Source organism: Eptesicus fuscus, chromosome 21 (genome assembly GCF_027574615.1).
Source record: "Eptesicus fuscus isolate TK198812 chromosome 21, DD_ASM_mEF_20220401, whole genome shotgun sequence".
NCBI lineage: Eukaryota > Metazoa > Chordata > Mammalia > Chiroptera > Vespertilionidae > Eptesicus > Eptesicus fuscus.
Genome location: NC_072493.1, coordinates 12544526 through 12562919, shown reverse-complemented (window position 1 = coordinate 12562919; position 18394 = coordinate 12544526). Strand labels below are relative to the sequence as shown.

At 57.4% G+C, this 18394-nt stretch overlaps 1 protein-coding gene across 1 annotated transcript; it reads right to left on the bottom strand.

The window, feature by feature from the left end:
* Positions 1–628: 628 nt before the first annotated feature.
* On the bottom strand, positions 629–13545 carry SMPD3 (sphingomyelin phosphodiesterase 3). Its single transcript, XM_008139947.3, has 7 exons — positions 12220–13545; positions 7551–7626; positions 7286–7441; positions 6066–6155; positions 5741–5804; positions 3783–3945; positions 629–3539 (listed from the first exon to the last, which is right to left on the bottom strand). The coding sequence occupies exons 1-7, from the start codon at positions 13543–13545 to the stop codon at positions 3438–3440; spliced, it is 1977 nt and encodes a 658-aa protein (XP_008138169.1). The 3' UTR covers positions 629–3437.
* Between the last annotated feature and the right edge of the window lie 4849 nt (positions 13546–18394).

Below are 18394 nucleotides of genomic sequence, written 5' to 3'. Positions count from 1 at the left end.
CTGCTGGCTCCTCGCGCAGGCAGCATGGGCTGCTGGCTGAATGTGAAGCCGAGGAGGGGGCAGAGAGCCCACTCTGCAGTGGTTCTGATGTGCTCAGAAAGCTCTAAGGCTTCAGAACCACTTTTCTGGGCCTCATGTGCTGAGGCGGCTGGGCTGCCCGTGGTGGTCGCCAGCCTGGCCAGTGCACCGGGACGTCTGCCTGGCTCTGGCTAGGAGGAGCTTCTGGGGGCCGAGATGCTGACTCATGGCCGGGCTGAGGACCGGCTTCTGGCCCTTTCACTCGATGGGTAATGTCACCAAGCTGCATTCCTAAGCATCTGGCTTATGTGTGCAGCACCAGCAGGGGACCAAAACCTGCCAACGGACACCAGGCTGCTGTTCAGAAGACAGGGAGGAGGCTGTTCCAAAGCAGTTCCTGAGACGCAGATCCAGGAAACCAGCCACCAGGAGAGGGAGCCAGGAGGTACAACCCTTTCCGTGTGCCCCCCTCTTGCAGAAGTCTGGGGCAGATGAGTACACTGCTTCTCCCCCTGACCCTCAAAATGCCCTTTTGCTGTTTCCCACCTGCCCCAGCCTGGGTCCGGCCCCAGCTTGTTGCTCAAATAAGTGGAGAACACCAGCCTTGAGCCTCACAGTTTTATTTTCTCCTTGTGATCCATCCTTCCTTTCAGCACCAGTAAAGGAGAAAAACACCTCTCTTTTCAAAATATTTTATCAGGTGAAAGATTGTTTTTCTTCTAGGGAAGAATCGTCTGGATATATATTTGATAATGTTTTTACCAAAACCTTAGGTGTGCTTACCATATAAAACCCCTAATGTCCCATGAGGATACAATACAGAAAAAAATACAGAAATTAAAAAAGTCTTTTTTCTTTTCTTTTTTAAAACAGTATTTCTAAATCTCAGCAAGTTAATACAATAGTTAAAAAGCATCAAGATTAATATTCATACTTAAAACTTAAGGTGGTTTGGACAAATGAAAATGACCATTTCCTTCCCAAGCTGACCCTGCCTCCTGGCTTCTCTGGAGGAGGCTGGGCCCCGGGCAGGTGTGGGACCTTGATTGGGGATTTGGGTAACCCCTCTGTCTGCCCCCCTCCCCCCAGGCCAAACACACAGAATATGAGATCCTGGCAATGTTTCTTTTCTTTCCTTTTTAAAAATTAAAATGGAAAAGTCTGGCTTGTGCACGGCCCCTGGAGTCCACAGGTTTCAAGAAACATGTGGTTGGGTGATGGCGGCCTCGGTACTGTGGCCACTTGAGGGAGTTGCTAGGGGAGCTGGGAGGTTGTACACCAGGGCCGGCTGTAGAGGCGACCTTGTTAGGACAGGAAGTGACTGAGGCACAGGGAGGTATGACTTGCCTAAGGCCGCCCTGTGAGAAGAGAGAGAAGCATGTGCCCCTGCACAGTGGCCCCCATCCAGCTGCCCTGGGAGGGAGGCAGCCCCTCTGAGGGCTGGGCGCCATGAGGTTTCTCTGCTTCAGGAGCCTTCGCCTGTCTCCCCTGCGCTCCCGGGTACACTGCCAAGCTGCAGCCTGGGGTCCTTGGCTCAGGCCCCACCACCTAGGCATTGTGCCTGCCTAGTAGGACCCTGCCTGTGTGAGTAGATTCCTGGATGCTCCTGGGAGTGAGGGGCCCTCTGACCCCACAAAGCCTGGCTAAGACTCTGAAAGCCAGGCCCTTGGAGGAGGGGCACAGCAGAGCTCAGGTGGGACTGTGTCCTCAGCGGTGAGTAGCCCCTCGTGGCTCTGGACCCCAGGGGCAGGGCTGGGAAGTATTGAAGCCCTCAGCTCTGCCACTGCCCTGGCCAGGTGGGTATATAGCTTGTCCTCTCCCAGCACAGGACCTGACTGACCTCTGGCTGGCTGCTTGGACCCCTCTTGGTCCCTCTTGCAGCTCAGTGGGTGACAAGGCACAGTGTCAGCGCACCGACACCAGAGGGTCCTAGTATGCTCCCCAGCCTTGCTGGGCAAAGCTGGCTTCAAGCTAGGTGGGCACAGGTCAGGGTGCTGTGAGAAGGGGAGACAAGGGGGGGTGGCAAGAACAGTCCCCTGAGCCGGGGGAGCCTCACACCTGGAAATGGACACAGCCTTCTCTGTGTGACTGTAGGGAGCGTCCCCAGGTGTGTGTAAAGGCAGGTGGGCGGAGGCAGTGCTGCCATGGGGTGATGAGCTGCAGGCCTCACCTATAGGCTTTGCCACGCCCAGTGCCTGGGTGCCTGGGGCTGGTCCTGGGTACCTAGTGGCAGAGTGGGCATCTATGTGCCTGGATGCCAACCAGTACCACTCCTTGCCCTGTGCAAGCAGTGGCCCCTGACCTTGCCACCCGCAGCCTGCACACTGGTGGGTAGGGGACAGGCCGTCCTCTGCACCAGGGCCCCAGGGTCACTTTTGAGGGTGGGTCTGGGGGACAGAGCTGCAGCCCTCTACCCAGAGGCAGGCGGACAGTTCCTGAGCTCCAGCATATGGATGAGGACAGTCCCCAGGGAAGGATTGGTCCCAAACCGGAAGGGTGTCTGGAGGAGAGACGGGATCAGGCAGAAAGAGGAGGTGTTGGTTTTGGCAGAAGAGAAGCTGTACATTTATCGTTTTCAAAACCAGCAGCGCCCTTTCCGCTGTATCCGGGAGCTCCCCTCTCCCTGTAGAAGTGGTGCTCTCTCCTCAGCCTCCGGTTTCCACTTAGAGTGGGTCCCGGGCCAGGAGGGGCGCCTGTCTCAGGAAGAGCAGCGTTCTCCCTTGCAGTTTGCAGACCCTCTAACGTGAAGGGTTGTTCCTGGTCTTGACTCTTCCTGTTTTTCTTTTTGAAATGTAATCGCCCTTGAATGCAAGACCCGGGGAAGAGCCCAGGCTTGTGGTGACTGGACACAGCCCTCACGGTCCCTGCTCAGGAGCCGACCCAGCAGCAGGCAGCGCGCTGGCGGCCCTGTGCCCAGGAATGCTTCTTTGGCTGGTTCTGATTGTGTTTGGAGTTTGGCCTTGGGTGAGGCCTGAGCAAGGGGTCTGAGTGACTAAGGTGTGGCACATGGCATGCGGGCAGCGTGCATGCGAGGGTGCAGGCATGCGAGACAACATGGCAGCAGACAGAAATAATGAACCCTGGACGAAGCTTGAGAAAAGATACAAAGAGTACAGAAACCCGGTTCTCTTACTAACCCACGGGTTACAAACTAGGTTGTGCTGTAGATTTGTAGAAAATCACGTTTTGAAAGAATGGCACTGGTTGGGTAGCTAGGGCTCCTCGAGCTGACCTGACTCCTGTTCGCAGCTGGTGCCCAGAGGTGCAGGGCAGCGCTGGTTGCAGCTCACCCAGGGATGACCTCGGCTCCCCCAGCCCCTGCCCTCTCCAAGGCACTGCTGCTGGAGGGGACATGGCCAGAAAGGGGCTTTGGCTCAAAGGACTAGCAGAGGCCAGGCTGCTGTGATGACTTGGCTGGTCTATGCCTCCTCATCCCCCGTAGACACCATCAACCGCATGGCCACCGGGAGGTGGTCGGTCAGGCCGGACAGCTGGGTGATGAAACTGAATTCTTCCACCTCCTGGGGTTGGGGGAAGAGAAGCATCCTGATTAGACGCAAAGGACACCATGCAGAGGCAAGGGTGGGTTCTGGGCTGGGGCTGGTGGGTCTTCCGAAGGGCAGAGGGGTGGGAGGATCCCGAGGGCCCCAAAGGTCTCTTGGACTGGCAGGTCTCACTTTCAGAGGCGAGCTCAGTGCTGTTGGGTACAGGGCTCAGGGTCCCCTCTCTATGGGCATGGCCTGGCTGCCCGACCCCAGACTCACAGCCTTCCAGTCCGGGCACAGCCCCTCCTCTGCATACAGCATGTAGTCGATGCGCCTGCCGTTGCCCTTCAGCACATCCTTGCGTCCCTTCTGGCCCGCCCCCGAGCTCTTGCTGGTGGGGAAGGCGAGGTACTCCCGGCGTCCCTCCTCACTCTCCAAGACCCTGCTCATGCAAACAGGAGGCAAGCTGAGCCCCTGCCCCCGCCCCAGGCCCCAAGTCCTGAGTGTGGAGCCAGGTTCTCATCCCGAGAGAAGCAGGTCAGACCACACCCCTGTGTTTAACAGCTTTCTTCCTTGTGGGCACCAAAAAGGATGGAGGGAAACTGAGTCTGAGGCTGCACGTTCCTGACGGAAACTATCCTGGAATGCCCCATGTCTTCCTCGGGCTGGCCAGCACTCGCTTCCTCTTTCTGAACCGGGAGTTTGGCTGTGGCTACAGCTTGGACCGTGTGCAGCCCAGAGACTGTACCTGAGTCGGGGACAGAACTGCCTGTCCCCTCTGCATAACAGGGTTCTGCTCTGAGCCAGGAGGGTCCCGTTTGGGGGAACTTGGTCTTTACAGTGAACCTCAGGGACCCTTCTCGGGAAGACCCCAGAACCCCATGACTTGTTTCAGGTTCAGGGGGTGGTGGGGAGCTAGGGAAGCACCCAGGCCCATCCCAGGACTGGACTCTAGTGTCAGTCTGTCCCTGAGCAGCTGTGCCAAACCTCAGAGCTTCCATTTCCTCTGATACAAGAATGATTGCTGTGGGCCCCAGGACCAGGGGACCAGGAGTGCCAAGAAAGTAATAACGGGATGTGACTATCATCCTGTTCCTCAGAGGAAGGAAAATGACATGGGTGCTTAAGAGCTAGCCAAGGTTCTACAGGGAGACCAGGATGCTCGGGTGGGGTGTTAACACCCTGAATCCGGGTCTCCTGACTCCCTGTCTGCCATCTGTCCTGCCAGGTTTCCTGCAGAGTCTGAGCACCTGTCGGGAGGAGCCTTCATGGGAGACTGTCGAAGAGGCAGGTGCAGGCCGATGTCAGGGGCAGAGTGGCAGCCACTGAGAGACCCTGGACGGGTAAAAGGGGCACCTGGACAGGCACAGCCAGCAAACATGGGTTTCTATAAGGTCGTTATCAGCATTGAGATAAATAATACTAATGAATGCAGAACATTGGTATCTCTCAGAAATATAATCTATTACTGTCCTTTGCCTTTGATAATTAATTCCAGCATCAGTGATCTGCGAGTTACTTATACTCATTTTTTAATCATCAGCTCATAAAAAGATAATTTTCTCGGCATAGGATGATGTTTCAAATTTAGTCTGTAATCTAATTAATTGGCTCAAATTAGCTGCAAGGAGCCATTGCCGTGACTCTGTGCAGTCTCGGGCTGTGAATTATAAATTGGTTCTGCTGCTGGCTTCTCGAACATGTCCTTTATGGAAGTGTCATTGGGTTCAAGAATGAAGTTTGGTTGCAATGGAGCTGTCTCTACTTTGAAAATAACTGGCTTACTAGTATGTTAGCTTTGCTTGTGTTTTTATTTGCCTAATGGGTGGCGAGCAGTTGCTGGGCTCCCTGGAGCAGGTGTCATCCCCAAGGCTCTTGGGCAGCCGAGAGCCTTGCCCTGGAAAATTCTGGTCCCTTTTCCTGTGCTTGGCCGGGCCCCAAGTCAGGCTGCCAAGGCAGACGGTTTGGGATTGGACTGGCTCTTGTAGAGTGAGCCAGGACTGCAGGTGTAGGAAACACCGCCTCAGGACCCCAGGCCTACTTTGGGGCTTCTCCGTAGGCCGACCCCTCCGGCAAGAATGCCTCCAGGGCCTCCATCCACCCAGCTCTGTCTGAGGCTCTCCTGGGCTTCCTTCTCTCCTCTGCCCTGATTATAGCCATCTCCCCACAGCTGAGTCAGGGCTGGGTGCTCAGCCCAGAACCCGGCGCGCCTGGCCCCACCACAGCGGGGAGCTTACTTTTGTAGATTGTCAGGGGAGCTCACATCCTCATCGTTGATGCCATCCTGGTCCAGCATGGTACCTGGGGACAAGGGGTGAGAGCAGTCACTGCAGGTAGGACCCAGCCAGCCTCCAGGAGGCATCTGCCAGCCCGGGTGTCCCAAATCCCCCAGCACCGGGGTCTTGGGAGCAAGTCCTGGAGGAGGTCCCTCTAGGAAGCACGTGGGGATCCCAGGCTTGGTGCAGTGTCAGGTCTTAGCATGGTGGGCTCAGAACCTGGCAGTGCTCCTCGCCTGCCCCAGTTCCCCTCTACCCACATTGCCTGCCCCCAGCGCCAGCTCACCAATTGCCCATGGCTTCTCCTCGCCAGGCCCCAGGCGGCAGGGGTCCTTGTAGCGTGTAAACAGGGAGTGCTGCTGCTCCAACTTGTCGTCTGCAGGGAGGGGGAGAGGCAGGCTCAGAGGGGGAGGTGACCCACCCTGCGTTCCCGTTTGTCCTCTAACTCGTGAAGCTAGAGGGCCTTTCTGAGACCCCGGAGAGGAAGGACCGGTCATGAGTGGGCCTGATTGGATGAAACCCCTCCTGACAGCCTCTTCCCGTATGGGCTGGGTCCCCACCCTCACTCAGGAAGATCTGAGGAGCACCCAGCATTTGGAGCTGGTGTCAGGCATGTGACAAATGAGGGGCCACAGGGCTGCAGTGGGGGGATGTGTTACATGGTGGGCACCTTTCTCCTCACAAACCTCTGAGTCGCCACCTTTGGGATGCCTTCCTGGCCGTGAAGGAACAGCTGTCAGCAGGTGAAGGCACCACCCTGTGCACCCTGAGGGTTAGGGCCATGCCGCCCACCCGTCCTCCAGTTCTGCTGAGGCTCTGGCCAGAGTGGAAGGAGCCCGTGAGCCCAGGCTTGGGGGAAGCTCAGAGCTGCCCCAGTTCCCAGGAGGTCCCTGGGATGAGCATTTTTATCAGATTCACAGATCAGATATTTAAATCAATTGTTTGAAATTTCACCCATGATGAACTTTGAGTCTAATGGTTTAAGGCATGATTTGCAGGGTTCAATTCCCAGTCCCACCACGTCACTGGCTGTGTGACCTTGGACTAGTTACTCCACCTCTCGAGATCTCAGCTTACTCTTCCACACCATAAGGATAAATACAGTGCTCACTCTTAGGGTTGTTATGAGACTTAAATGGCACAGTTGGCCCATGACCAACCTTTAGAATTATGCCTGGTGCAAAGTAAGGGCTGAATAAAGACTTGGTGAGTGTATTAGCTGACTCGTCCTTAATCTGAATTTCAGAGGCTCCAAGCCTTCCCTTCACAGGTTCGTTTTTAGGGCATCTTGTCTCCAGCAAGGAGGCTTCTGAGCTTTCTAGGCAGAGTGTGGGTGCTTCTCATTCCAGGATTTCTAGGGGGCAGAGAAATCGTAGTCTGGCTAACATCCCACCCACATGCTCACAAGGAGCAGGAAGTTCTTCGAGCTGCCTGTGTTGCTAGCTGTGACTGGAGCCCCCACTCTCCCCTGGTAGCCAACCTGGATGGGGAGGAACCCAGCCTCACCGGAGGAGCAGTTGTCAAAGTTCAAATCTCCACAGACGATGTCAAACGCCACCAGCTCCTCGGGGTTGGCTGTGCTGGACGAGGAGGTAGATTTTCGGAAGTCAGCCAGCCATTCCAGAAGCATGTCCAGCTGCTCGCACCGGATGGCACTGTCTTCTACGGAGCAGAACCACAGAGACCCGATGACGAAGCTGCAGCCAGGCCCCAGCCAGGCCCTGGGAAAAGATCCTCCACCCCCAGACAAGTGCGGGCCACCAGACCCTACCTTCCGGGGCGTGCAGGTGTGTACAGGTGATGTACCCGACAATTCTTTGGTCCTGAGGTGTGCTTCCCACCTGCACCTGTGGAGTAGGAGGTGAGGTGTCGGTGGGGAAGTCTAAGTAATCATTGCTCTGAGCACAAAAGGACGCTGATAACACCACCCCCTACGAGGTGAGACCCTTACAGGCCCAGCTCGGTTGGCTTCTGGCTAGACTTGGGCCCAGGTAGGAATAGCACATGTCCTGTTTCCAGAATCTCCTGGTTTAGTGCCTGAGGCAGATGCATACAGAAATGGCAGCTCCACTCTCCCCAGACCTCAGTCCACACCTCCTGTTCACCCCCTTCACGAGATGGAGTACCCAGGGGAGGAGTAGAGCCGGTGGCACCTCCCCGACTCTGTGCCCAACCGCAGATGAACGTGGCAGGCTGTCTCCACAGGTTGGTGTAATGATAACAGCATCTCAATGTACAGCACAACTCAAAATGGCCCCCGTGGTGACCTGATACAAGCCAGAGCCCTTGTTAGGAGCTGTGGAGAGAAGTGAGGGGTGGCCACCCAGCCTGCTGTCTCTCCCAGGCCCTCCCCACAGCTCAGCTGCTCAAGGCTGAAACGGGTGAGTCCCTCCCAGGCATGCTCCCCAGGACCATCTGTGGGCACCTTTGCCCAGAGGCCTCTGGTTGACTCAGTCTCTTCCTCTCTGGCCTTCCTCTTGCCTGAGCTTCTGCTGTCTTCCCCAAAGTTCACCCATCCATTCTTGATTGGGTTTTCAATGATAAGACCTTGGACCCTAGAAACTGTCCCAGGAAGGTGACCATAGAGGCCAGGTCTGCAGGTCGTGTAGCAGCAGGATGGGTGCACCTGGCACCCACCAAGAACAGTCCTGCCCATCCTGCAGCTAAGAGTGGCCTGAACTTGCCGCTACCACTGCCACGCCACGGTTCTCTACTCTGAGAGCCTCCAAGGCTTCCATCTCTGCTGTCAAGGTCAGGTTGGCATTAATCTCCACATGGACTTAGGTGTCATCACACACCCTTAGCTTTCTGCAGCTCCTCATCCCCTTTCCCAGCCAGATGGAGACACATCTTTTCCCAGAGCCCTGGGGGGATGGGGGGAGGGGAGATACATGTCTGGTTACTTGATAATGGGCCATACGGCCTGGATTTGGAGCTTTTTATAAACTCACGTTCACTTCTTGCCTGTATTCCAGACCCAAGCTTCGGTCTAAAATTCCCTGCACTTTTGAAACAGCTCAAGAAATCCCATACCACTGATGTGTCTGTCCTGTTGCAAAAACACAATCCAGTTTTAAAGCCATGATGCCCCATGTAAGGCCACACGGTGGCGCTCTCGCCCCTGTGTTCCTTGGGCAATGACTGCCTGTTCCCTCTTCAATAATAATACTGCTGTGAGCACCCCTGCTTAGTGCTTCTACATCTGTGAGGATTATACTAAAATTATACCATAATTGGCCGGGGTCACGAGGCTCTGATGGCTGAGGCCAGTTCAAATCAGTTTGCTGCCCCCTCCCAATTTCTCCTTTGCGCTCTGCACTGCTTCCTGAGCTCCTGGTGACTGAGGCTTTTCGCCGGCTGCCCATTCGATGGTCTTAGAGCGTTATCCCCCCACTCCTTCAGCACTGAGTGCATCTGCCTGTGCTGAGTCCTGGGCAGGGACAGGACAGGTGCAGAGAGGCACCACTCAGCCCTGCCACTGAAGAGACACGGGCCAAGGCCATCTGCCTCTCCCTCAGCCCTTCCACCAGGCACCTCACTCAGCTCCTCACCCCTTTCCCGCTCGGTCAGCCTGTGAGCGCGCTGAGATCCACTTGATTATGTGCCGGGACTTATTGATTTCTGGCTCCAGTCCTCAGGAGCTGCAGAGGCTTGTGTTTCTCTTGCAAAAACAAACAATCACACTGAGAGGTTGTGCCTCTTAATACTGGTGGGCACAGACTGTCAATAGAGAGGGGCCCAGAGTCGGGCTCTCTAATTGGCGAGGCAAAAGCGCGTCCAGTCCCTTCTCAGGCCCCCACAGTAGCAGGAAAGCATTTCCCTCAAGGACCGGCAGTGCCACAGGGTCCATCGGGAGGGCAGGGTGGACGGGGAGCCCCGCCAATGAAGGCTCCACGCACAGCCAGGGCAGCATTTTCCCAGCCCCGGACCCCTTCCTGGTCCCGCCTGTCTTCTGAAACCCCATTTGTTTCATTTCTCTACACAGGAAAAACAGGCTCACTCTTGGCAACAGAGATGGGCTGGGTCAGCTGTGTGCTGGGCACAACCGGCTCCCTCCCCCTCTGAAGGGGTCTGTCTAATGGGACAGACAGGCGACCAGACTGCTGGGGACAAATGCTGAGGAACCCATGATGGGAAGATGGCTTGTGTGGACGCCAGTTGGGAAAGCTCCACAGGATGGTGAGGCCAAACTGGGCGGGACCGTGACAAGGAGAGCCGGGCTGGAGCGGAGCCAGGTGAGGGCAGAGGGCCCAGTGAAGGCAGGTGGAGAGGGGTACCAGGAATCAGACTGGGACAGGAGGGGGATGCGTTGGAAGCGGGAGGACAGTCCACAACACAATTAGGTGGATACAGAGGAAGGTTGGCCACGATAGGGCAGCTGGAGACATGGGTAGGGATAGTCCAAAGGTTTCTGGGAAGTGAAATTAGTTGTCTGCATGGATTGGATGGGCCCAGGGCACGGAGAGGAGTCAAGGTGGGACCTTTTGGCTGAAGGATGGTGGAACCTGGGAGAGGATGGGACCAGGGCAGATGATGAGTTCTCTTCAGGAGTAAATGGGACTGTGTCCAGGGGCAGCCAGACACAGAGCTGGGGGCGTAGGGGAGAGATCTGGGCTTGGACAAACCTGAGACCCCTCAGCAAGTGTGGAAATGGAGGCTGTGGAGTCGCTTTCCTGAGGCAGGTGTGTGGGCTGGCCGTGGTGACCACTTGGGAATGAAGAGCCCTGGTCAAGTGGGGTCACCCTGTGGTGGGGGCTGCTTAAGCTGAGAGCTGGGCAGAATCAGCAGGCCTGGTGCTGCCAGATCTGCCCCGGTGGGGAGGGAAGTTGCAAACTGGGGTTTATGTGAAATGTCTTAATTTTTAAATGTTGGCCAAGACAAGAAATATTTTAATGGTGTGAATCAAATTAAACATGTCTACAGACCAGTTTTAGACCCAGGAGGGAGAGGGAGCATCGGCATTTAACGGATGGGCAGGCGACAGGAGCCTAGAAGGAAAGCCCGCAGTGGAGGGGCTGTCTCCGGGACTGGTGGCCCTGGTGGGCATGGTGGTTGAGGTGCCAGACCAAGGAGGGAGATGAGGAGGGGATGTGTGGGCTGGGGGCAGGATCGAGGGGTTCCCTGGCCTCTGAACCACCTGAGGTAGGGTGGTGGGAGGGAAAGGGTGTGCTCCCCCCTTTCCCTGAGCCTGACAACATGTCCTCTCCTTCCCCAGAAAGCCACTGAGATGAAAATACATCCATGGAACCAAACATTGATGAACCCTATGCCACAATGGGAAGGTTGGCTCTCCTGTAAGAGGAGTGCATTCAATTTCAGCATCTCAGGCTGTGAATGGAGAGCCGAGGACTCCAACTCGGGGCCTGCTGAGCCACACGAGAGCCACAGAACACGTGGAGGGGTGCCTGGGCCCTGGTGCTGGCCCTGGCTCCAGCCGTCGCCATGCAGACAGTCAGCCTGGGCCTCTCTCCCGACAGGTGCTTGGCTGACACACAGCACTTTCCTGGACAGGCAGAGCCCAGGCAGAGCTGAGGCCTGGGGATGACAGCCTCCTACCTGCGCTTCCACATTAGCCACACTGGGTCCCCCTGCCTGCCCTTGGGGACCCCCTTCGAGGGAGAACTGAGAAGTCTTGAGGGAAATATGGACAGAACCCAGACCCACAGCAGCTGCTGCGTCTGGGGCAGAAAGCCCTGTTCTGTATCTGCTGGCCAAGCAACGCTTCAGAAAACCTGGGAAGCACCAAGCGCGGCTTTTGGATAGAGAACAAGAAGTCGACACTCTGAGTGCGTCAGGCTCAGGAGAAGATAATGCATAATGACCAAATTACCATGGTCTAAAATCTCCGCCAATTGCATCCAAATTAGCAGGAATAATTATGATTCACTTTAATTAGTGACTATGGAAGCGAAGCCTTGGGCTGGTGGGCAGAGCCTGGTGTGACAGCCAGGAGGGAGAGGGTATCCCCGCCAGTGAGGCTGGTGTGGTAACGGAGCCAGGACCTGCAACCATTGGTTTTTGCTGATCTCCCGTCTTGTGCAGTCTGCTTTGTTACAGACAGTAGCCTCCTCCTCCCCTCACCACTCCCATCCCACCATTGCCGGGCGACGTTCACCTCCAGCACCAAGAGAACCCCCCAGGCCTCACCACTCACTCCCCACCCTGGGAGTGGGCTCCACATTGCCCCCACTTTACAGATGGGGAAATGGTGGCTTAGAGATCTGAGGAACTTGCCCAAGGTCACCCGGCCAGGTCTGTCATACCGGGGCCTTGGCTGTTGTCCCCACATTCTTCCCTTGTCCCTGAGTTGGGGGCCCTCTGGTTCAGCTCCATGAAAGGACTCGTCTGCCCATCGACCTCCCGCAGGGTGAGGACCCCCGGGCTGCAGCCCACCTCCCACGTGGCTCTGGGACCAGCTGGCGTGTGCCCAGGCCTCCTACCTTGAGAAACAGCGCTCCCTTCGAGGCCAGGCTGTCGACGCCCTTCCCGTTGGTGTAACAGTGATAGGCGGCATCCATGATGGGGTAACGGCTGGCAAAGAAGAGGCCGCTGTTGAAACACTTGAAGCAACAGTGGGCTTCGCAGCAGCGGCGGCAGCAGCAGCAGCCTTGGCAGCCATAGACCCCGACATCATACAGGATGTACTCGAAGTAGCCATGCAGCTGGTTTTTCAACTTGGTGGCCGCCCGCTTGTCAAACACCTCTTGCAGACATAGGAAGTCCAGGTTGGCGGGGAAGAAGGCCGAGATCTCGTGGTCAAAGGCCTCGTCCGGGTGCCGCCTCTTGCGCGCGGCTACCTTCTTCACCACCGAGGCCTTGTGCGGGGCCTTGCCGTAGGTGGCACCCGGCTCCCCGCTGCCACCGCTGTCCAGCCCGGCGCGCGCCTTCACCAGGGACTCCTTGGAAGCAGAGCGGCTGCCCAGGCTCCCCGAGTCCCCATCCCGCCGACTGTGGTTGGGCGTCTGGCCCCGTGGGCCCCCGCCAGCCCCATTCCTGGCCTGGCCCCCAGTGGCAGGGTCGTCAGCTTCGGGGTGCCGGCCTCCCTCATCGCCACTGATGCGCACAATGCAGGCGTTCTCAAGGCTACTGCAGTCGACTGCGTCCCCGGAAGCCGGGCCATTGGCAGCCTCGTCACTGGGGTGACGCCCACTGTTGCCCTTGTAGTCCACAGAGGCTGTCCTCTTAATGCTCCCAGGGACGGTCCGGGCCATGCCATCGCCCTGTGGCGACACCAGGCTGCTGAAGCTGGCCGCGCTGATAGAGGTATTGGTGGGCGAATCGATGTAGATTTTTATCTGGGGCCGACTGGCCCCATTGCGGATTCTGTGCCCGATCTCTTTGGCCCGTACTTGGGTTTTATAAACGTTGTTGTGCCTGGCCAGCGACTCGGGGAGGAGGCAGACGTTGGCAGTGGCAAAGCAGAAGCTTTTGCCAGGACCCGTACCCTTCCATTCACGGAGTAGCGCCGCCCCGCCAGCCGGGCCCTTGTCCTCCAGCCGGGAGTAGACGTAGGGCCTGCGGGCACACTGCAGGGGGCACCAGAAGAGGAACCCAAGAAACGCGAAGGGCAGCGAGGTGACCAGGAAGCCCAGGTAGATGGGCATGAAGAGCACGATGCAGAGCAGCTGGTTCTTCTGGCAGGGCGCAGGCGTGAACAAGGCCAGAAGCTGGTCCAGCAGCCAGTAGCATGGGAAGATGAGGTACCAGGACACAGCGTGCAGGGCGGACAGACAGCTATTGGAAAAGGGGGTCGTGTACAAAACCATCGCCGCTCACTGGGTGCCGCGGCCGGCCCTACTACATGGTGTCCGTGGCAACGCCGGCACGTTCCTGGGTGGGGTGGGTGAGTGGGGGACAGCAGGAGGAGGGGTCACGTCCTGGTGAGATGTGACTTGGGATGGTTGGTGGCGAGTGTTGGCCAGCCGGTCATGGTTCACCTCAGTGGGCCATGTTAGGCCACCAAGGCCTGCTGGAGAGCCTGCAACACAGAGAGCAGAGGGCTTTCATTAGTTTTTAGGGGAGCAGACTGGGTGCTGGGGCTGTTGTCCCTGTTTAGCCCACTCCTGCTTCCTCTGGCATGAGAAGGACTGTTCCCAGGACCAGGCAGGAGCTAGCTGCTCACACGGGGTGTCTGGGGCGGGCACTGTCCCAGCACACTTCTTTGGCCTGTGTGTGTGAGGTTTTCTTGGAGTGAACAGCTTGGTGACATGACTGTCTCTGGCTGACCATCTCAATTTTATAACCTAATTGCTTGAAATCTGGCCCAGGATTTCAGAGGAGCACAGCTTTGTAGGTGCTGAGTAGGCAGGGTGGGGATCCTAGAGGGTGCCTGGACCTGACACTGGCCCAGAGCAGCTGGGGTGAGCCTGAGAGGAGCCTCACCGAGTGGCCACCAGGTCAGAATGAAGAGGGAACAAACCACAGAGAAATGCGGCTAGAGTCCTGGGGTGGAGGGCTGTGTGGCTGGCAGGACCCCGAGAGAAGGTTCCCCCACAACCAGGCTCTCACTGGACTCAGCCTACAGCATCAGACCACTTCTGCATTTCACTCCCACTGACCCCCAGCAAAAATCCCCACCTGACGGGGGTCCAGGCACAGCCTGGACTTTACTAACATCCAGAATGAGGTCACCAGGGACCCTAATGGTCCCTGCAACTTTGGAGAAGCTCCCTGAGGCCTTGAGGGTCTGGCCCAAGCTTCTCCTTTAAGTTCCCAAGATACAGGTCCTGGGCCCAGCAGAGGCCCCGAGCTGCTGGAATGAGTCTACCCGGGTCCCTGTCCCAGAGCAGACTCCAGGGCTCGGCCCGGCGAGGCCGCCAGGTGCTTTTATTGTGCTGAATGTGAAATCTATACAGACAAGAATGTGGGGTGTTTACCCAGCCTCTGGGGACCCACAGTGATCAGGCTGTGGTGAAGCTTGTAGGAGCATAACCCAGAGTTTTCATCACCACATCAGCTGGGGGGTCGTGTCCTGTCTCACCAGCCCGGCCCAACTTCTGCCCTAGCTCCATTGGGAGGTGGGGTCTGTCCGTGTTGCCATCCATCCTGGCTTTCCCAGGCGGGCCTGTCTGCCCCGAGGGACATTGTCACATTGAGTGAGGACTCGAGCTTGGCTGAGCCCTGGCTGTGAGGACAGTTCTGGAGGAAGGCTCTGGGAGGAGGAAAGGGTCTGTTGTGTCTATCCTCATCGCCCTGTAAGCAAACTGGCCCGTGGTCCTCAGGTTAGAGGTAAATGTGGCCTCGCTTGTAAAGGCTTCCTGAGTGAAAGTCCCCAACACTGGCTAATCAGGGTTGGTGTTTGGTTTTAGCTGGGACAGGACTGGGTTGGGGTGTGAGGGGAGAAGGTATGTCTCCCTATTCAGCTGTCCTATGTCCTCACTCCTGCTCTGGCCCTAGAAACCCTCTGGGCAAGTTCCTCCCCAGCCTTGCCTGTAGGGACAGTGAGTGGCCAGGCCTGATCTTCCTCCTCCCCTGGGCTGGTCATCGGAGTGTTTGTGGTCCCCACTCAGGTATCGTTGGGTTAGGTGGCCCAGGGAGCCAACAGGTATGCTGGCCACCATGGCAGCCCTCTAAGATGTGGCAGATCTGAGCATCCCAGCCCTTCCCGCCTCCATCCTAACCCTTCGTGGCTGCCCTGGGTCCCCTGCCCAGAGCCCCTCCTCTCCCGCCCTTCAGCAGTGCCCTGGCCAGAAGGAGCCTCCAGGTGCTGCCCGCCGGCCCTTCTCCCACCGGCAGCCCCTGCGTGTACCCCAGGAGCTGCTGACGCAGTTGACACAAAAGGGCTTGCCTCCAGTGGAGCTGGTTTCTAAAGCTCTGTGGTTATTTTGTCTCCGTGAAATGAAAGGAGGGCAAACAAACAACAGCACATTAATTAGTCTGATCTATACTTTCCCCATGAAAGAGGAGAGTGAGAGTTAAATACTGGAGGCTGGCAACCTCTCCGTGAACCCCGGAGTCCTCGCAGGGGTGGCAGGGCAGGACCCGGGCACACAGGCACCCAGCCTGCACCCCTGTCTGGGCCCTTTCTCTTGCCTGTGCTCTTGGCCTGATGGGACATTGTGGGTGGCCCAGCCCAGGCCAGGCTCCGTCTCCAGGAGAACACCTTCCTCTCCTCGTGCTTTGGCTCTCTGCGTGCCTGTCCTGGGGCTGCACCTTGGCCGAGTGAAGTTCACCAGGGGTATCTGATGGGGCTGACAGATCCCTTGAAGGCCATGTGTGCTGAGCTGTCACAGCTCGACCCCACAGGCTGGGTTCTTTCAGGTTCCTGTTTTAAAGCCGACAATGACCCCTAGGTTTATCCCTTGTGGATCCTGGAGTGTGGCTTCCAGGGTTGCTTGGGATGCCCTCAGCCCAACACTACAGTCTCCAGTACTGGGCTGGGGTCCCAGTGTGGGGGGCTATACAGTGCTCAACAGAGGGCAACCTCTCTATAACGAGACCCCAGGCTCACCCCTTACCCCTCATCCCTGCCCCATTGCTGCACGCTCAGCTTGGGCTCCAGGTTCAGGCTGACCTGAAGGAAATCCTGGCACGGGCGTCAGGCTTGCTGAGCCCATGTCTCGTCATCTATAACATGAGGTTGGCGATCCCTGTCTCCCAGGGCTATCAAGTGATCGTGAGGATGAAAGCCGGACAGGCCACTGAGATGGCTGGCCCTGTTTCCTTCCCCACTCCCCAGCCCTTGTTGCACCTCCTTGGCCTCTTCTCCCCTGAGATTGGCCCGTGTGCCCTGTTTGCTCTCCAGCCTGTGGATTCACTAGTTTGAAGGCGGTACCAGCTGGTCTGTGCACTGGTCTGGGGGCAGCCTGAGCCCACCTGCTGAACTCCCAGGCCCCTGACTGACCCGAAGGGCCTTCAGGTCCTCAGAGATTCTGTCCACCCTGTTTAGGTTGGAGCCCCTGACCTTCGCTAACCTGTTCCACTCTCTGCAGCAAGATCTGACTGGGCCGTGGAGCCAGGACGGACAGCGGGAGTGGAGAACACCATAGTTTGCAGGTTGACCAGGTGGAAGGGGAACTGGCTGAGGGAGGTTTGGGAGCCCAGATGATCCTAAATCTAGAAGGAAGAGGAAAAGTGCTTGGTTTAGGACATGGGCAGGGCCCGGAGGTCACAGGCCCAGCCACTCTGGGGCAGGCCTGGGGCAATGACAGCAAGCAGCTCCACACTGCAGTTGCTCCTGTGGGGCTACTGACCTACAGTGACCTGTCAGCACTGAGACACCTTGTTGCTAACCTGTGGCCTGCAGCCACCACAGCATGGGAAGGAGGTTTGTGGACTGTTCAGCGGGCTCCAGGGCCCAGCAGCCAGTAGCAATGGCAAAGATGCTGCTCTAGCATCCCCTGGGGAGGGCATCCTCAGGAAAGGGGCCTGTTTGGGTGTTGATGGAGGGGAAGGTGGGTCCCCAACAGCCTTTGTGGGCAAGCTGCAGTGGACAGGACCTCTACTCCTATATGCCAAGGATCACTGCACCAAGACAGCATTCCTTTTCCCATCTCCCTGGGAGATGGGCCTGCATGCATGCTGGTGCATAGACCGGCTGCAGAGGCCAGAGGGTCCTGGGTGGGTGCTGACTTGAATTTGAATGTCTTTTGCAGTGGAAAGTGAGCAAACGCTCAGCTCTGCCGGTGGAGGCAAGCCGCGGCCCCTCTGACGAAGCCTGCATCATCTTTTTGGGATCTCTGAGCCTTGGGGAACTTCTGGGAAGTTGATGAGGGTCAGGAGCTTCCTCATGTGAGGCTAGGATGGGGCCTGCCCTCCTTCATGGCCCTTCCATCTGGTCCTCATGGAGCCTTCCATCGAGCATCAGGGCTGGGAGTCCTGGAGCAGAGGGACCTCCTCCCATCCTCCTTGTATCCACAGGCTCAGGTCTAGCAGGAGCTGGGCCAAGCCCGAGGTTTCCGCAGGAAAGGCTGAGAGGATCGCTCCAATCCAATTACTAGAATGTGCTCACATTGGCTGGCAGCCCCGAGATGGGGCCGGCCCATTTCTGCCTGGATGCCGGCAGGGGAGGGGTTGGCATGGCAACGTGAGCTCTGAGCTGCTGAAACTTGAAGTCAACTTGTAGCTGGGAGGACAGAAAGAACGACTGAGAGGAGCCTTTCTGAGAGATGGGCATCAGACAAATCCAGGTTCGTCCCTGAAAGCCACATCCCAGAAGCAGAACTGGGTCCGGGGTGTGGCATGGCATGTGTGCCATAGTGGGATTCCCACCGACACAGCTGTGCCTGTGAATGCCTATCTAGAGCCAAAGCACCCTCCCCTTCCTTGAAGCCCTCCCTCACCTCCCTACCCCTCTTACGTACAGTCCCACTGTCCCTCTAATCAGGCATGTGTCTGTTTGCACATCAGGACACCCCCCTACTCTTCCCTCCCCCCCCCCCACCCGAGCCTGGGAGCTTCCAGTGGAGTCTCAGGCACCAACACAGGCCCTAGTCCTAGCCTGCTGCACCTCTCTGGTTGTGGCAGGCCCACTTTTGTCAGCCCCACTCCGATCCAAGGGGCGGGCAGTGAGCTACACCAGGCCAATCAGCACCACAGCCCCCTGACCTCAAGCTGAATAGTCACATGACTCAAGCTCTCCATGGAACTCTTATCGGACCCTCAGCATTTTCTCTG